The 18629-nt window shown below is 33.8% G+C and overlaps 1 protein-coding gene across 14 annotated transcripts in view; it reads left to right on the top strand.

Moving 5' to 3' along the window:
* The window catches only part of LOC106711728 (gastrula zinc finger protein XlCGF26.1), a 31492-nt gene that overhangs the window by 14 nt on the left and 12849 nt on the right, over positions 1-18629 (top strand). For 9 of the 14 annotated variants that reach the window (XM_014504117.2, XM_045684906.1, XM_014504118.2 and 6 more), the window contains exons 2-5: positions 3644-3932; positions 4259-4427; positions 5131-5259; positions 5643-5843. In XM_014504117.2, the coding sequence (XP_014359603.2) occupies positions 3780-3932; positions 4259-4427; positions 5131-5259; positions 5643-5843 (652 nt within the window). In that variant the 5' untranslated portion in view covers positions 3644-3779. Of the gene's footprint in view, positions 1-3643; positions 3933-4258; positions 4428-5130; positions 5260-5642; positions 5844-11122; positions 12249-12760; positions 13820-14213; positions 15448-17244; positions 18387-18629 lie in introns of those variants that run through there. The other 5 variants (XM_014504123.2, XM_014504120.2, XM_014504124.2 and 2 more) reach the window with 5 other exon arrangements.

Raw genomic sequence — 18629 nt, 5'->3', positions numbered from 1 at the left:
ATCTATATCTATAAGGATATCTATTGAGGTAAGAAGTCAGTGATGATTAGTAGTAGGGACTAGATATGAGAAGCCTAAATCAAAAAAGAAACGTAACGGTAATTCGCTTTTTACAACTTGATTTAAGTTTTGTCAACTATTTAGAGGGTTCCAGCAAGATTCAATAAAGAAAGATATGAAATCTAGCAGTGAAATAAATAATATAAGGCGACTAGTGTCTCCTGTATAAACTATGAGTTGAATTTAACTAGTTCAGTGTAAAACAGTTATGTTCGTTGAAAGAGGATCAACGGTTGATTCAACTAGTTCGTTAAATATACGCACATCCCTAGCAGTCAGTTGGCGCTTGGCGTTTCGTTTAGGCTTTTATGGCGTCCGAGATTCAATATTCCTCTATGGCAAGTCTATGACACGGTAATAATAATACCGAGAGTGAGAGAGATACAGTTATACACAATTCCTGTGACGTGACAAAGACAGGGATAACTATCTTCCGTCCCTTTCTGCGTACCAGGGTTTGGGCTTTGTTTGGAACAAAGGTTGTCCCCTACAAACAACCTAGGTTGTCCCTAACAAAGTTTGACATTCGTGCTATTTTTCGAAAATTGTGAGTACTTAGTGGCTGTAATTGTGCAAAAATATTTTGATATTACAGTTTTAGTAAGGTAAAGTTTATAAAACATGGTATACTGCTGTATCGTCGGTTGTAAAAGCCGTAGTGAGCGAAAAGAGAAAAACATAACCTTTCACTCGTAAGTACTGAAACTACGCACTTATTCACATGTATTCATACAAAATAAGGAAGAAAATACAAACTAGTTGTTCTTTACAGTCTTTGTAATAACTAATATGTTAAAATACGGGTAAAATCAGCTAAAATAAAATAGTATTTTTCGAACATTATGCGCCCAAACGCAGATGTCATTTGTGTCAAATAATATACTGTAGATCTGGGAAACAAGCGGCCATATTAAACTTCTTTTCAAATTGGTTGGTTATTACCCGTAAAAATAATACCACCATCTTGTTGTAAAAATTACCCTGAATTTAGGGGAAATAAATTATAGTATGTATAATGTATATAAATGAAACAATTCACATTTTTTATACTATTTTCAACAGATTTCAAAAGGAGTTTTTAATTCTGGTATATGCTGTGTTTTTAAATATTTGATACTTTCTTATCCCGTTGATTTTAAAGAGTATGCTTTTTAATTTGTCCCATGTAAATTTTGTTTCTTAGAAATTACAATCAAAATAGTTTAATATTAAGTAGTTTTACATGTAGTGTTCACTGTAATGATATACAGAGTAATTTAAAATTATATGACTATAATATTGGTATGTTTTTTGTAGCTTTTTATGAAGACTTAGGGCTTCGTGCATATCGAAGAAAAATAGGACATCGTTTGAATGCTCGTCTAATGGACCTAAGACTGAAGCAGTACGCGGGAAAAAATATCGGGAAATTCTTTTTTTGGAGTCACTCAAGACATCCTTGATTAAGGCAGCCGCCGATATTGACATGGACCTCGTTCGTGCTGTGATAGACGACTGGCCGAGCAGATTGAAGGCCTGTATTCAAAATCACGGATGTCATTTTGAATAAACTTTAGTGTCATAAGAATCTATGTTTTGTTAAGTTCATTTTGGTATATAAATGGTCACATAATGAATAAACTTGTTTCAATTATTTTATATTAAACATGTAACAGAATTTATGACCTGACTAAGTATTACTAAAAAAATCTGTTTATGTAATCTTAGTCACATAAACAAAAATTACGCATTGTTTTTTATATTTATTACGTTTATTAATTACAATTTAATTGGGAATATATAAATTGGTCTATATTAAATTATATCGTAATTAATCATTTTCGGGACAAAACAAATAACTGGTAACCCCAATCCTTTTACTTATATATAGGTATAGTCTATAGTACTCTCTATCTGTCCCTTACTCAGATGAAGAATTATATAGATATGGCATGCGCGTTCACCCGTAAGGGACAGATAGAGAGTACTATAGACTATACCTATATATAAGTGAGAGGATTGGGGTTACCAGTTATTTGTTTTGTCCCGAAAATGAATAATTACGATATAATTTAATATAGACCAATTTATATATTCCCAATTAAATTGTAATTAATAAACGTAATAAATATAAAAAACAATGCGTAATTTTTGTTTATGTGACTAAGATTACGTAAACAGATTTTTTTAGTAATACTTAGTCAGGTCATAAATTCTGTCACATGTTTAATATAAAATAATTGAAACAAGTTTATTCATTATGTGACCATTTATATACCAAAATGAACTTAACAAAACATAGATTCTTATGACACTAAAGTTTATTCAAAATGACATCCGTGATTTTGAATACAGGCCTTCAATCTGCTCGGCCAGTCGTCTATCACAGCACGAACGAGGTCCATGTCAATATCGGCGGCTGCCTTAATCAAGGATGTCTTGAGTGACTCCAAAAAAAGAATTTCCCGATATTTTTTTCCCGCGTACCGCTTCAACAAAGCGCGGCATCTCTTCAGTCTTAGGTCCATTAGACGAGCATTCAAACGATGTCCTATTTTTCTTCGATATGCACGAAGCCCTAAGTCTTCATAAAAAGCTACAAAAAACATACCAATATTATAGTCATATAATTTTAAATTACTCTGTATATCATTACAGTGAACACTACATGTAAAACTACTTAATATTAAACTATTTTGATTGTAATTTCTAAGAAACAAAATTTACATGGGACAAATTAAAAAGCATACTCTTTAAAATCAACGGGATAAGAAAGTATCAAATATTTAAAAACACAGCATATACCAGAATTAAAAACTCCTTTTGAAATCTGTTGAAAATAGTATAAAAAATGTGAATTGTTTCATTTATATACATTATACATACTATAATTTATTTCCCCTAAATTCAGGGTAATTTTTACAACAAGATGGTGGTATTATTTTTACGGGTAATAACCAACCAATTTGAAAAGAAGTTTAATATGGCCGCTTGTTTCCCAGATCTACAGTATATTATTTGACACAAATGACATCTGCGTTTGGGCGCATAATGTTCGAAAAATACTATTTTATTTTAGCTGATTTTACCCGTATTTTAACATATTAGTTATTACAAAGACTGTAAAGAACAACTAGTTTGTATTTTCTTCCTTATTTTGTATGAATACATGTGAATAGGTGCGTAGTTTCAGTACTTACGAGTGAAAGGTTATGTTTTTCTCTTTTCGCTCACTACGGCTTTTACAACCGACAATACAGCAGTATACCATGTTTTATAAACTTTACCTTACTAAAACTGTAATATCAAAATATTTTTGCACAATTACAGCCACTAAGTACTCACAATTTTCGAAAAATAGCACGAATGTCAAACTTTGTTAGGGACAACCTAGGTTGTTTGTAGGGGACAACCTTTGTTCCAAACAAACCCCAAAGCCTGGTACGCAGAAAGGGACAGAAGATAGTTATCCCTGTCTTTGTCACGTCACAGGAATTGGGTATAACTGTATCTCTCTCACTCACGGTATTATTATTACCGTGTCATGGACTTGGTCCCTTACGGGTGAACGCGCATGCCATATCTATATAATTCTTCATCTGAGCTCTATGGCGTCTGATTGTAGATTTTGTTATGGACAGGCGAAAAGTATATAAAAGTATATTACATCAGTTAGGTTAGTAGTAAAAGTATGTGATAGTAATATTTTCCGTAGAAATAGGTGTCCTAAGTTAGTGAAAATGGAAGCAAAAACATCAGAATGGCGACCGGGCCCTACCGTATGTCGGTGTTGTCTCACAGAAGGTTGTTACAAAGACATTTCTACTGAGTATTTCTGGATGGGAAAACGTGAAGTATACGCTGAAATGCTTGCCGATACTTTGAATTTAACTGTAAGTACATTTTTTAATTAGAAAATCTTTTGCAAATCTAGGTGGCGTCCATTTTATCTGTGGGTTGTTTGTATTATCCCACTAAATTCGGAAGTCGCTTTGTTGTCATAAGAACTGCGCAGTCTTGTGACGTTCTTATCGTCGCCGAAATATAAAATCAATAATTGTGGAATGGAAATTGTGAAATAAACTTGTAAATAAAACTTTCATTTGTCATAAAATATATTTTTTCTACTAAATTTCTCTAACCGTCTAGTGGTTTTAATTTTATTATTATTGTTATTTTAAATATATATTATAATTCTACTATATTGGCACATTTTTAGATTGCCTACTCACAATCGGGTGGTCCAAACAGCAACAGTCGTTTGATCTGTGAGCCTTGTATATCACGGCTGCGTGATGCAGCTGACTTCAAGCGACAGGTGCTAGAGTGTGAGAAGACTTTTCTTCAACACCTGGACCCCAGCACCTCTGGTATTGTTGCTGAAGATGGTATGTATAGTTGATCTTATAAAAATTTAATTATACAGTAGATGCTACTTCAGGACATGGATCACTGAAACTGGTACAAAACATACAGCAAACAGCCTTGGAAATAAAACAGTTATAATTATGAAGATTATCAAATTTTAAGATTGAATATTGCCAGTACTTTCAATAACAATATTACCTGTTTTGGCTGTAGTTTATTTCAAAATATATAAAATGCTATTTTAAATGTCATACAATCAAGTAACTTTCATTCCTTTACATTGATTTAATTAAAATATTGTTTATTATAAGAGAACATGAAATTGAAATTCATGCAAAGGTAAGAAATGAGCCGGAACCTCTTCTATGGAAGACTTTTAATTGTAAAAGGTGAAAAGCGAGCAATCAGCCACCTATATTCACCAAAACAGCATAGTGACGGCCACCTATAAACAAAACTAAAGAAATCCTCTTATACAAAAAGGCTGGGATAGGATAGTGGACTAAAATTAGTTCTCTGGTATACCAGACTCATCGCAAAATGTGCAATTGCTTTCCTTTTTCCAATATCGTCTGTTTTCTATGTGATTGTGGTATTTCATTGGATAAGACTGCCCATTCTAGCCCTAAGACTCTGACTGTACTTTGACTGTTATCTCTGTCTACACCTTTATGGTTTATAGTTGTGAGTTTTGTTTATAAATCTTTAATTGTTAACTTTCAGTGTCACGTGAATCGATACTAAAGGGGAAGCAGGTGAAGATTGAGCTAGTAAAACTAGAAAAGTTGGAGAGTGATGATGATGACTTTGAACCATCACGTTTCACAGACGATGATGATGTTGACGATGATAGTAAGTATATTGTTGAAGATTTAAAAATATAGAGAGCAAACTTATTTGATCCGGTGGGCATAAGTGACAGTTAAATTACAATAGGGTATTAGACGCATCCCAAGTTAGTCACAAGTTTTTTATCGTATATATCTCATGTTTATTATCTTAATAGGTTTTACATATTTTCTAAATTTCTTGTATTTTGTTGGATTCCACTAGTATTTTCAAGCACAAAAAATCTAAAAAAACTTAGTATCCTATGTGTTCTTCCAGACTATGTTCTACATTAATGCCAAATTTCAGCAAGATCCCTTTAGCTGTTCTGGAGATACCTTCTAACATCTATCCATATAAACTTTCACATTATATTAGTAAGACTGTAATAAATATTTTGCTTTCAGTAGATGATCAGCCATTAACAAAACTCGCTAAGACACCAAAGAAAGAGACGGTGGACTTATTGGATTTGATTGATAATGCCAAAGTGGCTGAGAAACGCAAGTCGACAACCAAAGTTAAAGCCACACCAGTTAAGAAGGCTAAACCGAAGAAAGAAACCAAAACGACTGCAAATCAAGATAAACCGGAGAAGAAAAAGAAAGGTAAGCATCGAATTTGAATTACTATCAGATAAAGAAAGTTGTTTTGAATGCCTCATATGTAGGAAATTATCGTTTGATTCAATTGAAAGCTTTTTTTTTTGCAAATATGTGATTATTTAGGAATACTAAAGGAAATTCTTATGTCAGAAAAACTAACTAAAAAATATATTGACAAAAAATACTAATGGTCTTGTGATAATAATTTCTAATAAAGTACATAATTGTTGACTAAAAAAAATAAATTATAAAACCAATAAGGTGAATATACACTAGAGCATTTTCTCAAGCATTTCTATGTAATGTAACATTTTGACGAATGATATAATACAGGTAAAAGCAAAGTTTCCAAAGCATGTCTGGTTCGTGAAAGTGTGATACACAACAACATATCATAGAGCGGCTCCGTGTTTTGTTACAAGTAAATGCTCTAGTCTATACCCACCTTAAATAGTTTTGTATGTGGTTAAGCAGAAGCATGTCAAATTTCAAAGTAATTTTGTGCGAAAAGTGAGAGTAATATTAAAAAAAACTAGCTTTTACCCGCGACTCCGTCCGCCTGGAGTAAAAAATAGAAAACGGGGTAAAAATTATACTATGTCCGTTTCCTGGTTCTAAGCTACCTGACCAACAATTTTCAGTCAAATCGATTCAGCCGTTCTTGAGTTATAAATAGTGTAACTAACACGACTTTATTTTATATATATAGATAAAAAATAGCTAAATTTGTCTGAAAAAGTTAACCAGAAATGTGTAGAAATTTACCAGTCTTAGTGTTAATAGTACTTTGTCTGTGGTTCAAGATACATTCAGAGATTATAAATATTTTATACATTTAGATTATTTTGTATAGTATGACCAAGAATATAGAAAACCTGCCCTGCACATGCTTCTGTTGCAACTTATCCAGATTAATAAATAATATGTTATATTGGAAACTTAATTGTATTTTAAAATATTTTTCCTCTGAAACTACAAATATTTTTCAACATTTTGTATATAAAAATTTTGGAGATCTTAAAAATAAGATTACAAAAAATACAATTTACAAAATTATTTTTGTACACTCTGTATAAATGGAAAACACCGTTATTAAAAAATTACTAACACTATCTATATACATATTTACACTAAAATTCCATAAAACTCTATACATGACTACATTTCGTTGTTAACTTCCCGCATGCTTCTTCTATTTTTTACCTATATTTTTGTACTTTACAAAAAGGCAAAAGTTTTGGTGGCCATTATGCCACATCTTTGGCGTAATCCTTAATTCTGCATTTAACACACTCTTTATTGACTTCATTAATTTGAAATTATTTACACATATATAATACGATTGTTTCACAGTCTTTACTCTTTTAAATGAAATTTTTTTTTAGTTATTAATGTATTAATTTGATGGCATTCGGAACAATTTTCTTGTCTGATTATTTTTGTTGGCAGATATTTTATTGCATATGGTTTTTAAACAATTTTATTGTTTTATTTTTAAATTTGTATTCTTGCTCGGATCAAAGGTGCATAGTGTGTGAGGTTTTCTATTTTTTTTTTTTTTAAAGCAGTTGCCCGCAACTTATTTAGCCGATATCACCCGGAGTTAGTGTAGCTTTGCAATATTAAAAGAATTTTGAAAATCAGTTTAGTGGTTTAATAGCCTATTTAAAGCATATCTAAACATATCTTTCCTATCTCTTGATAATATTAGTATAGGATAAGGTTTTCAAACCCCCAAACTATTTTGGACAAGTGACCCCTTTTCCAAAATGAACTGTTACCTCAGACCCCCATGGGCAAATTACCCACTTTTAAGTCAATTATTATTATTAATTCTGACTTAGGTCAATAGAAGAAGACAGAGTGAGAATTAGCAATGCTTTAATTTTGATATCGACCCCTTAGGACCACTTTGGGAATCCCTGATTCTCGGCTATGTTCTACATGTGTGCCAAATTTCATTAAGATCCTTTGAGCTGTTCCCGAGATACCTTCTAACAAACATCTATCGAAACATTAGCATTTATAATATTAGATATGTCGGCGTATCCGCCAAAGTCAAATGACTGGTTGACTTTTTCAGCCAAGCGAAGCGTCACTGTCGATGGTTGTGAGGGCGGCCATTGAACAGTGTTGTTCGAGACGGCGCCCGCGCACCACGCTTGCGACGAATCGCTTAGCATCTAATTAACAAATTCAATCTAACGCTTAATTAAGTTGATGTCGCGTTGGTTAGACACTACAGTGTTCATTCCACTGTGTATTTTTGGTTACTTAACCCTTATTAAACTACTGCGATTGCAACAAAGACTCGTAATCTGTTCACGCCCACCTGCCGACATACCCGCTTTTATACTCGCACAATATGATTTCTGATGAAGGCCCTCCTGCCCCTTCAGATACAAAAGTGTTACTTATAACCTTATTCTAGTTATTAATGATTATATTTTAAAAAATATGTTAAAAAACGGAGCCATTAGATGACTATCTCATCCATTAGAGCCTTTTAGTTGGGTTTTTATATATTTTTAATTATTATAATTTTTTCAATGTAATCTTTTAAAATTTGACTATATCTTATCTTGATTATTTGGTAGTTTTTTTTTTTATATTTTGCTATAAAATATCTGTCAATGGCAATAGATAGCATGTTATGTAGACTTAAGAATCGTATGGACATGTCTTTTCTATAAAATATTTTTATTAAAGTTTCTTATAAATTGAAATGGTTCTTCATATTTTGATCAGTCTTGTATTTTTTTAAATCTATTCTCTTTGTCTTTTTTAGTGTGTTATAAATTTATTGTATTTTTTTTGTGTGAGATTTTACTGTGTTTACTTGATATAGGTGGAGATTTTAGAATGTTTTTTTTCAGCTCATCAAGGTGTTTTTTTTAAGTATACTATGTGTTCTTCCAGACTATGTTCTACATTTGTGTCAAATTTCATCAAGATCCGTTGAGCCGGTCTAAGCATTCAAACTTTCGCATTTATAATATTAGTAAGAAGTGAACTGAGATTGTATAATTTGAAAATGAAATAGTCAATGTGTAAAATATATGTCGATTCAGATTCGTTCATTTTTTTATATATAAAATGAATGTTTTGAGATGAAATAAAAGAAATGCGTTTCAACGTATGTAGTTACTCCTGTGAAGATCTTCAATCGAGGTTATAGGTAAGTATTGTTTGACTAAATATTTTTTTTTTAATTTATATAGAAAAAGACATATCCATACGATACTTTCGTGTTACGTCATTGAATTTAGTGAACTGGTTTTACTAATATTAGTTGGTCGCTTATTTGGTCGAAGTCTACTGGTTTTGTTATTAAATGTCGATTGCACTTTTTTTATTTATTAACTTGAACTGTGTCAAATTTCAAATTTTCACTTGAAACGAAGGCATCAGTTTACGTATTTTATTTTAAAAAGGAAGTATGAAATTAATTCCTAGATACCAGTTGACTAAAGTCTAATGACGTTGTGTGCAAATTACCAAACTTGTGACCGAAAATTTTAATGTATTATGAAATTACACAAAATGTGTGTTTGTTTTGTGATTAGTACATTATATTTGATTATTTATTGTACATTTTGATGAACTTTTGAAACTAATTATTTGTCATGTTTTCACTGATCTCTATTCGACTGGACAGGCTATGACCTGTGGTATTTTGTGCCTATTTGATTTTCACCATTTTGGCGATGACGGTAGCTGTTAACTTGAAAATAATAGGCATCAAAACCAAAAGATTTATTTGACTCGTTGGGCATAATTTAAACTACATTAAGATAGGTCATTAGCGCTCCACTATTAATGTCAAAAAAGTTTAACAAGATGTCTAAGTAATTTTACATATTACCTGACATAACTAATCGCGATAGTTGCCTCGCACAGTGTCAGATATCCTTGTTTCAACTATAAAGCCCTTCGTACAATGCAAAAGTAATCATGCGTCGCAGATATCGCGTTGCACGTATTCCGCACACGACGCGAGTAGTCTATAGAGACAAACAGACAAGAGACATGTCAACTGTATAGATTTACTACGCTATCTTTAAAATCACAGCGATATTTCTCACGACGGTGTTGACAGACATGTTGCGAGTTATGATAGATAGATATGTTGCATTGTGTAAGGCGATTAAAATCACCAGGTTTCGAAAATTAACATCGCCTTGTGTATAAAGGGCTTATGTCAAAATTTGCTATCAGTAACTCCGATTGGTGCTTTTAAATGGGAATGAAGCATAAGTTGTTATTTCCAAGCAGCGACCTGTCCAGCGAATACATATATATAGATCAGTGCACAACTCACAATACTCTACGTGTTTTTAACTCTTGATGTCGAATTGATATGACATTTGATTATCTATTTTTACAACAATAACTATATTAATACAACTGAATTAAATTAATACCTTCACCTTGTAAACTATGAAGAATTCTAGTACAACGTCTTTTTTTCTGTAATTTAACATGTTGACAGTTCGCACTTTCGTAGCGTTTACACAAAAACATGTTTATGTATGATGTAAACGCGTGGTGCGAACGAATAGGGGCACATTTGATTTGGGAGCGGGTTGCAAATGGCAGTAGTGTTTTGAGGCATGTGGCTATAAGATGACGAAATAACGAAATTAAACGGCTCGGTCGGTGCAACATCGGATGTAGTTCGTTAAAACTAAACAAAAAAGATGTAAACCATAAAAAATGTTTTGGTGTTTGGATTTAAAATGTTCTGAAAATTTCGACCAATACAATCAAAACAGTTACATTATGATAGCTCTTAAGAGATGTAACCTTTTTCGACGGATATCCGATTTTCAATTGAAATACACGTTGCTGTTTGTAACAATCCGTCGAAGGAAACATGTGCAAATGAATTCTATCGTAAGTAAAACAACAGGTTAATGTATATATAAAACAGAAATTGAGTTAAGTTTATGTACGATTAGATGTTAATTGTGCATTCTGAATTTGATTCAGTACAGTCATAGGTATGTTACTACGATGAACGTATACGCAACACGAGATCCCGGCACATCTCTCGCTTGCTCTATACCCATACATGTATCCATGCATGATTGTGGGTCGTGTCATTGTTTAGAACGTCACTTATTTGATCGTCCATAATCGTTTTTCTAGAATGTTCCCTAACAACATTGGTACTGACTTTCGTAACACAGATTTGTCTCTCAAACCATCTAGAAAGAACAAATTTGTATTTGAAGAACATGGAAAATATGGACGTTACAACGAGATATTTTCTTTTTTAGAGAAATGCGATCCTGTGAGGAGGAATGCGGAGATTATCATAAGATATACCACAGCGAGTCCCTTTCGTGTCAACGTGAAGACAGTAACGTGCGTGTATTGCGGGGACCTGTACCAGGACCCTGAGCAGTTCAGAGCCCACATGGCACACGAGCACAAGGTCTTCTCTCTACACATGGCCTTCGCGAAACTACCAAAATCTGAATATGTTAAAGTAGATATCACGAATATGCAATGCAGATTATGTCAGGACGAATACAAAACTCTAGAAACAATAGGACTTCATTTAAAGGAGGCGCACACCAAAGACATATCAGTAGATTCACCGCTCGGTGTAATGCCATTCACCCTTGATAAGGATAATTGGAACTGTGCCGTTTGCAGTAAAAACTTACCCTCATTATTGCATCTGAATAAACACACATTGACACACTTTCAAAGTTTTGTGTGCGATGTCTGCGGGAAGAGTTATATCGCGTCAACTGGGCTTCTTACTCACGTTAGATCGAAACATGAAAATGAATATAAAGCTTATTGTAAACGTTGTCAAGTGATATTTCCCTCGATGAAGGCGAAGCAAATACACCAAAGAAGCGATAAACGCTGCATGACTCACTGCTGTCCAGAATGCCCGGAGAGATTTCCGAGTTACGAGTACAAGCAGAAACATATGGCGGAGGCTCATGGATTGATGAGGAACGAATACACTTGTCTGCGATGCCCTTTGACCTTCACACATAGACAAGCTTTCTATGATCATTTTAAGAAGGCTCATTCTGTCGATTGCGCGGTGTGTAACCATTGTGGTCTTAAGTTTTCGAGCTCCGCAAAATTGAATAGGCATATGAAAAAACATGTCACATAAATATGGTGAAGTTAGAAGAAAATATAACAGTTTCTTTATTTGCATTTAAACCCAAATGATATTTAATTGGACGGGGGTCTAAGGTTACGGGGGCTTGTAACGTACGCGCCGCTGTTTATAAAATCTTGTGATTTTTGTTTGTGTTTGAAATTACTCTATTTAATAATGAAGTAATCATGTTTGACCAGTATGTGTTTAAAGTATTATCTTGTGATATTTTAAGTTATTGTGTGAAATTAAGTTTTTTTTTAAATTGTTAATTCACGGAGCAATTAGACATGGAGTTAAAAAAAATTGTCAAAATTATAATTTTATGGAACATTTGGTTTTATACGATTTTAACCTGTATTCAAGAATAAAAAATTGTAACGGAATGAGTTTCTTTTTGATGTCAATTCTCCCTTAAAAAGTAATAATAATTTATAGTTCTTTTGGTAAAATGGTACAGCTATAATTCCTTACGTAAATCGTTTAAACTACCACCGAGTAATATTTTACTTAAGAGTGACAACATTTGAAATTGTTGTATGATGTAGTGATTTTAGATATATTTCCTACATCTTTTAAAATACGATTCATTTATTCTAATTATTATCGGGAGTGTCTCTAAATTTTAAAAGTTAAACCTAAGTTACTAACTCATTAAAATAAAACACGTAAATATTTCGGTTCCATGGATAATTATCGAGATACCGTAAAAGTACTCAATCGAGTCATGTTTTCGCCTCAAATTATTCAATCGCATAGTCACCAAGAATCTTCTTTTTTGTTCTAGAGGTCGATCTGTTACTCGAGGCGCGACTCAACGCTAAGGTAGTCTTGGAATACTCCACAGTGTATCCTTTCCGATTACCCGCCAATTCCATGGTTTGCGTGTACTGCTGCGAAAGCTATGACGATCCCAAAGATTACAGGACGCATCTGGACGTGGAGCACGCAGAATTCAAAGTGGACACTGCATTTGCTCACATATATAATAATTACAACGAGTATCTTAAAGTAGATTGCGAGAATCTTTCGTGCAGATTGTGCTCCGTAGCATTTGACGATCTCTGTTCGATCGCCGAGCATCTCGTCAACGAACATTGCATCAAAATGAATCTGTCCGCCGAGATTGGTATGCAGATGTTCAAGCTCGGCGCTGAAAGATGGGTTTGTGCGATATGTAGGGAAAAGGTGCCTTGTCTCAGGTCACTAAGTAGACACACCACTTGTCACTACCACAAATACACATGTGAAACTTGCGGCAAATCTTACTCAAATCGAGAGAATCTGACGCGTCACATATCCTTCGGTCACAGCGACTTGAAAGTTTGCATGCGCTGCAAGAAATCCTTCCCCAGCTGTGAGACAAGGCGTGAACATGTGTTGGCTTCTAAAAAGTGTTGGCCCCTATGCTGTAATATATGTGCAGAGAGGTTTCCAAACAGGAAGACCAAATTTGCTCATCTTGCTGACGTGCACGACCAATCTCCTAAGACGTACACGTGCCCCGAATGCGGACAAGAGTTTGGAAAGTGGCACATGTATAGGACTCACTTTGTCGTCACCCACACCACGAACAGTTATCAATGTTCCTTTTGCGAGCAAAAATTTGATACTAAAAGAAGTCTGTTGGAACATAGAGTTATACATACTAGAGAAAAGGCATATCCGTGCACTGTTTGTTCAAAGTTATTTGGCAGAAAGAAGAACCTCCAACAGCACATGTGGATTCATAGAGAACAGAAGAGATTTGAATGTATACCATGTAAAAAACAATTCAATCAAAGAGTCAGTTGGAAAACCCATATGAAATCATATCATCCAGATTTAGTTAATTTTTGAATTTCCATAACGTTTGTAATTTTTATATATCTAGTTATGAAAATTTATCAATTAATGTTATGTTTATATACGTTCTTTATGCGATTGCATTTAATACTAGCCTTTCATTTTATTATAATTATTTCTTTATAATTTCGCTACCGTCTGGTATTTGTCTAAAGCGCACGATTTGTGAAATTTAAAGTGTATATTCGGAAACTATTTGAGCTATAGCTTTTTTAATTTAATAATCAAACTAAAGAATCTGAAAAAAAACAAAGTTAATATTAAAATTGTTAATATAGCACCTAATAAAATATGATGCGGATTGAAAACGCGGAAATGATAAGTTTAGTTGTATATAAGATAGTATCTGAAGAAGAAAACAACCGAATGACCAACGGCATTTCTTTCTGTTCTAGACCTTGATCCGTATACCATCGCGAGACGAAACGCCGAGATAGTCGTGAAATTTGCTACAGCGTACCCGTTCAGGCTTCCGGAAGATGCTATGGTGTGTGTATACTGTGGCGAGAGTTGCGATGATCCCATCGAATATAGAAAGCACATGGATACCGAACATCAGACGTTCCATGTCCGTATGGCTTTCGTACATTGTAACGAAGGTTACATCAAGGTCGATTGCACAGAGCTGAGATGTCGCATCTGTTTGCTAAGTTTCGATACGATCAATGACGTAGCCAACCATTTGAAAGATGTGCACCAAGAGAACGTTGATACGAATTATGAAATCGGGGTTTATCCGTTCAAACTTGAGAAAGACCGTCTTCTTTGTGCAATATGCCGTTTGAAATCACCTTGCATCCGTCAGCTCAGTAGGCACATACAAACACATTTTTTAAAATATACATGCGAAGCTTGTGGCAAATCGTACGCGACGAGTACGACTTTAAAACATCATATTACGTACTCGCACACTGGTGAAGCTCGTATTTGTAGGAAATGTAAAAAGACATTCAATAGCTTGGAAGCGAAGCGGCAACATTTGGCCGATACACCAAAATGCTGGTCTCACTTGTGTAACGTTTGCGGAGAAAGATTCCTATCGTGGACATTGAAACAGACGCATTTAGCGCAAGTGCACGGAACCCCGAAGAGGTCTCATGTGTGCCTCGAGTGCGGAGAAACGTTTTTAGATAGGAAAAAATATAGGGAACATTTTAAAATATCTCACACTGATGATAATTATGTTTGCTCCTGTTGTGGATTGAAATTTGCTACCAAACGTAACTTGGAGGAGCACAGAGTGGTGCATACTAAAGAGAAACTCTTCCATTGTACCGTTTGCTCGAAATCTTTTCCGAGAAAGAAGAACTTGGTTCAACATATGTGGATTCATAGCGAGCAGAAGAGATTCGGCTGCGACTTGTGTAATAAACAATTCAATCAAAGAGTAAGCTGGAAGACACATATGAAATCTTACCATCCCGAACTTGTCAATTTTGAATCGAACAAAAATAATAACGTCAAACTCATGATAAGTCTTTTAAAGACGGATTCGTGAATTTATTGCTATTAGATAGGAAAATAATTATGTTTAATTAAATCAAATTATTACATCGTAATTATTTTATGAACTTAAAACTATGTCTCTAGATGGAGCGTTCAAAGCACAAAAGTGAGGCGGAGTGAGAACGCCTCCGGAGGCATTTATTGTGCTAAATTCCCTCAGTGTTGTCATTTTTATTAAAGTGTTAATATTTTATTTCTTTGTTTATAAGAAAATTTTATAAAATATTTAATTGGTCTTGATAATTATAAAACAAAATTAATAATTTTATAACAAAAATAAAAGACAATACGTGTTTGTGTTTGTTAAATAATTTTTAAGTTTCATTTTGTTTTAGATAAATGTAATAAAAAAATAAAAATTATTACATTTTAATAAATGTTGTATTTTAATTTATTTTAAACTTTTATTCACTACTATTTTCCGAATTTGGGATTTTTTTTTCGTTATGATCAAGACTTGAATGAAACACTCCATCTAGAGGTTATCTACGACTTAAAATTGAGCATTTTTTTAGACATAATAAAGTAAGATTTTTCTATACATTTTGTGCAGACTTTTAAGTCTGTTCAAGAAATTTACTTTCTAAAATATGTAACTTCATATTGATTTATTTTAAAGCACCAAGGGCTTTGGGGAATTTTTAGTTTAAACCTTTAGTTTAATATTGATGTTATAGAATAATTTCGTTTTGGTATACAAAAAAACTTATATGATTTAGTTTACCTTGTTGTGTTTTAAACTTTAATTTTATAATATTATATATAAATTATAATAGTTGTGAATTTATTAGATGTTTCACTTTAATGATATTCGTGGAAATGGACTGACCTTGTTTACTGTAGAACTGAGATCTTTATTATATTACTCCGATAATGTACAGTTAGATACTGTTTAGTTAAAGTTTAACCCTTTGACTGCCGATGATTGATATTTTAGACGTTAATATGGTTATGAAACAGTATATTTAACGTTTAAATATGTATCACCAAAAATGCTTTCTTTATAAGCACTTTATACCTCAGTAGTATGACATCAGAATGTAATTGGAACACTGTCTAAGTTTTTTATGCTTGGACTCTTAATTTTAGGTGAAATTATTTAACCTGACAGATTTTTTTTCTTTTTCTACCATTTGTTTTTCAATCAGATAAATGGTCTTTCATAATCTTCGTAATAGCATTAAACGGTTCACTTTAAAAACTACCTACTTCTAATTTTGTGCGAAAATCTTTGCATATGATGATGATAATTTGTGAGACATTTTAGAAACTATCGTGTTATGAACTGATACGTTTAGTTTACTGAAGTCTTTGTAAAATTACTGAAATGTTTTGTCAAAATTAGACAAGTGCATTTAACACGTAAGTAAGAAAACTATACTCATGACGAGATGGCAAAGGCGTCAAACAATCCTTACTAATATTATAAATGCAAAAGTCGCGCTTTCACGCCAAAACTACTGAACTGATTTAAATGAAATTTGATACACATATAGTGTAGATCAGTAGTGATTTAATGCGAAAAAAGGTTGATGGGTTGAAAGGGGGATGAAAAGTTGTATAAAAGTCGTCATTAGCTAGGAAATTGAAACTTATTTTTTAGGCTGTTAAATTGATATATATTATATGATATTCAAAGTTTCTGAAAGTTTTACCTTCAAGGGTTCAAAATTATAATAGGGAATAGCGTGTGAAAATTTATATGTGAATATGTAAAGTATATGACAATGTTTCGTAAGTTTTATTAAAATCATTAGCCTAAATAATTAAAATGTTACCCGAAGACAGTATTTCACACGGACGAAGTCGCGGGGACAGCTAGTTAACAATAAATGAGTAATGATAAATGAGTTTAAAAAAGTTGAATAAGTATGAAAAGAGCGAGGTCCGCTAGTCACGGTAGTTTTTTTCTTTTTCTAGAAACAGTTACGGAGAGCAATGCACAGAAGGCGAAACGGAACGCCGCAGTTGTTTTAGAGTACTCAACAGTATATCCGTTCAGGCTGCACGGGAAGCACTTGCTTTGCGTCTACTGCTGCGAAGAGTACACCGATCCGACCCTGTATAGAAAACACATGGATGAGATGCATCAAACTTTTTCTATAACGGTGGCATTCGCCCACTGCGGCAAGGGCAACTTCAGGCATCTCAAAGTAGATTGTACAAATTTGAAATGTAGGCTTTGTAATCGACCCTTCGACACCTTAAGTGAAATTGTGACACATATAGATCTTTGCCATCCGACGAGCAAACTTGATACAAAATATGAAGTCGGCCTGCAACCGTACAAGATAGACAAGGACAAGTGGAACTGCTATTTGTGCAATATGCGCTTCCCCTCGTTAATTACATTATGTCGGCACACGAATTCACATTATCAGAAATTTACATGCGAGAACTGTGGCAGGAGTTATCTAACCCGCGAAGCGCTGACTTACCACATACGCACCAGTCACTCGGAGAAGCCTCAGTGCAGGAAATGCTGGCAGGAGTTTCCTACCATGGAAATGAAACGTGAGCACATGAGACTATCGAAAGCCTGCTGGAGATACGTTTGTACGAGCTGCAACGAACGTTTTATGTCTTCGGAAGCGAAACAGAAGCACACGACAGCGGCGCACGGTCGACCTAAGTCAACGTACACGTGTCCCGAATGTGGGGAGGTTTATGATAATCGGAAAGTTTTCTACAATCATTTCGCGATGAAACACACAGATGCTAATGTCTGTTCGTGTTGTGGAGTGAAATGTGGATCGAAGCAGCAGCTGGAGGATCACAGACGCGTGCATACGGGCGAGAAACCTTACGAGTGTGCGGTGTGCAAGAAGTTGTTTACTAGAAAGAAGAGTCTGGCTCAGCACATGTGGATACACAGCGAGACTAAGAGATTTTCATGCTCCATTTGTGACAAACAGTTCGCGCAGAAAGTCAGCTGGAATGGACACATGAAATCTCATCATCCGGAATTAATTTAACTTCAATTAATTAATTCAACTAACTTTTGACTTAACACACTTATTTCTATAAACATATCACACTACATCAAGTTAATAAAATTAATCTACGCATTTTATATTTTCATTTATTGTCATATTTTTCCTTGGTTACAGTTAAAACGGTTAATTCTCAAAGCTATCTTATGATTAGAGCGTTTCGTTACGTCCATCAGTTTTGTTTCGATCTTACCGTATCTTAATGATGGACAAATGTGTTCAAATATTTTGCCTGTAATCTGGCATTTTTGTCTGATGAGCCAAAAATTAAGTTGAACTTTTCTTCTATTCAAGTAGGTTGACGTATTTATT

This window comes from Papilio machaon, chromosome 28 (genome assembly GCF_912999745.1).
Source record: "Papilio machaon chromosome 28, ilPapMach1.1, whole genome shotgun sequence".
Classification (NCBI taxonomy): Eukaryota; Metazoa; Arthropoda; class Insecta; order Lepidoptera; family Papilionidae; genus Papilio; species Papilio machaon.
Note: the sequence above shows the minus strand (reverse complement) of the source record. Positions and strands in the feature narration are given on the sequence as shown.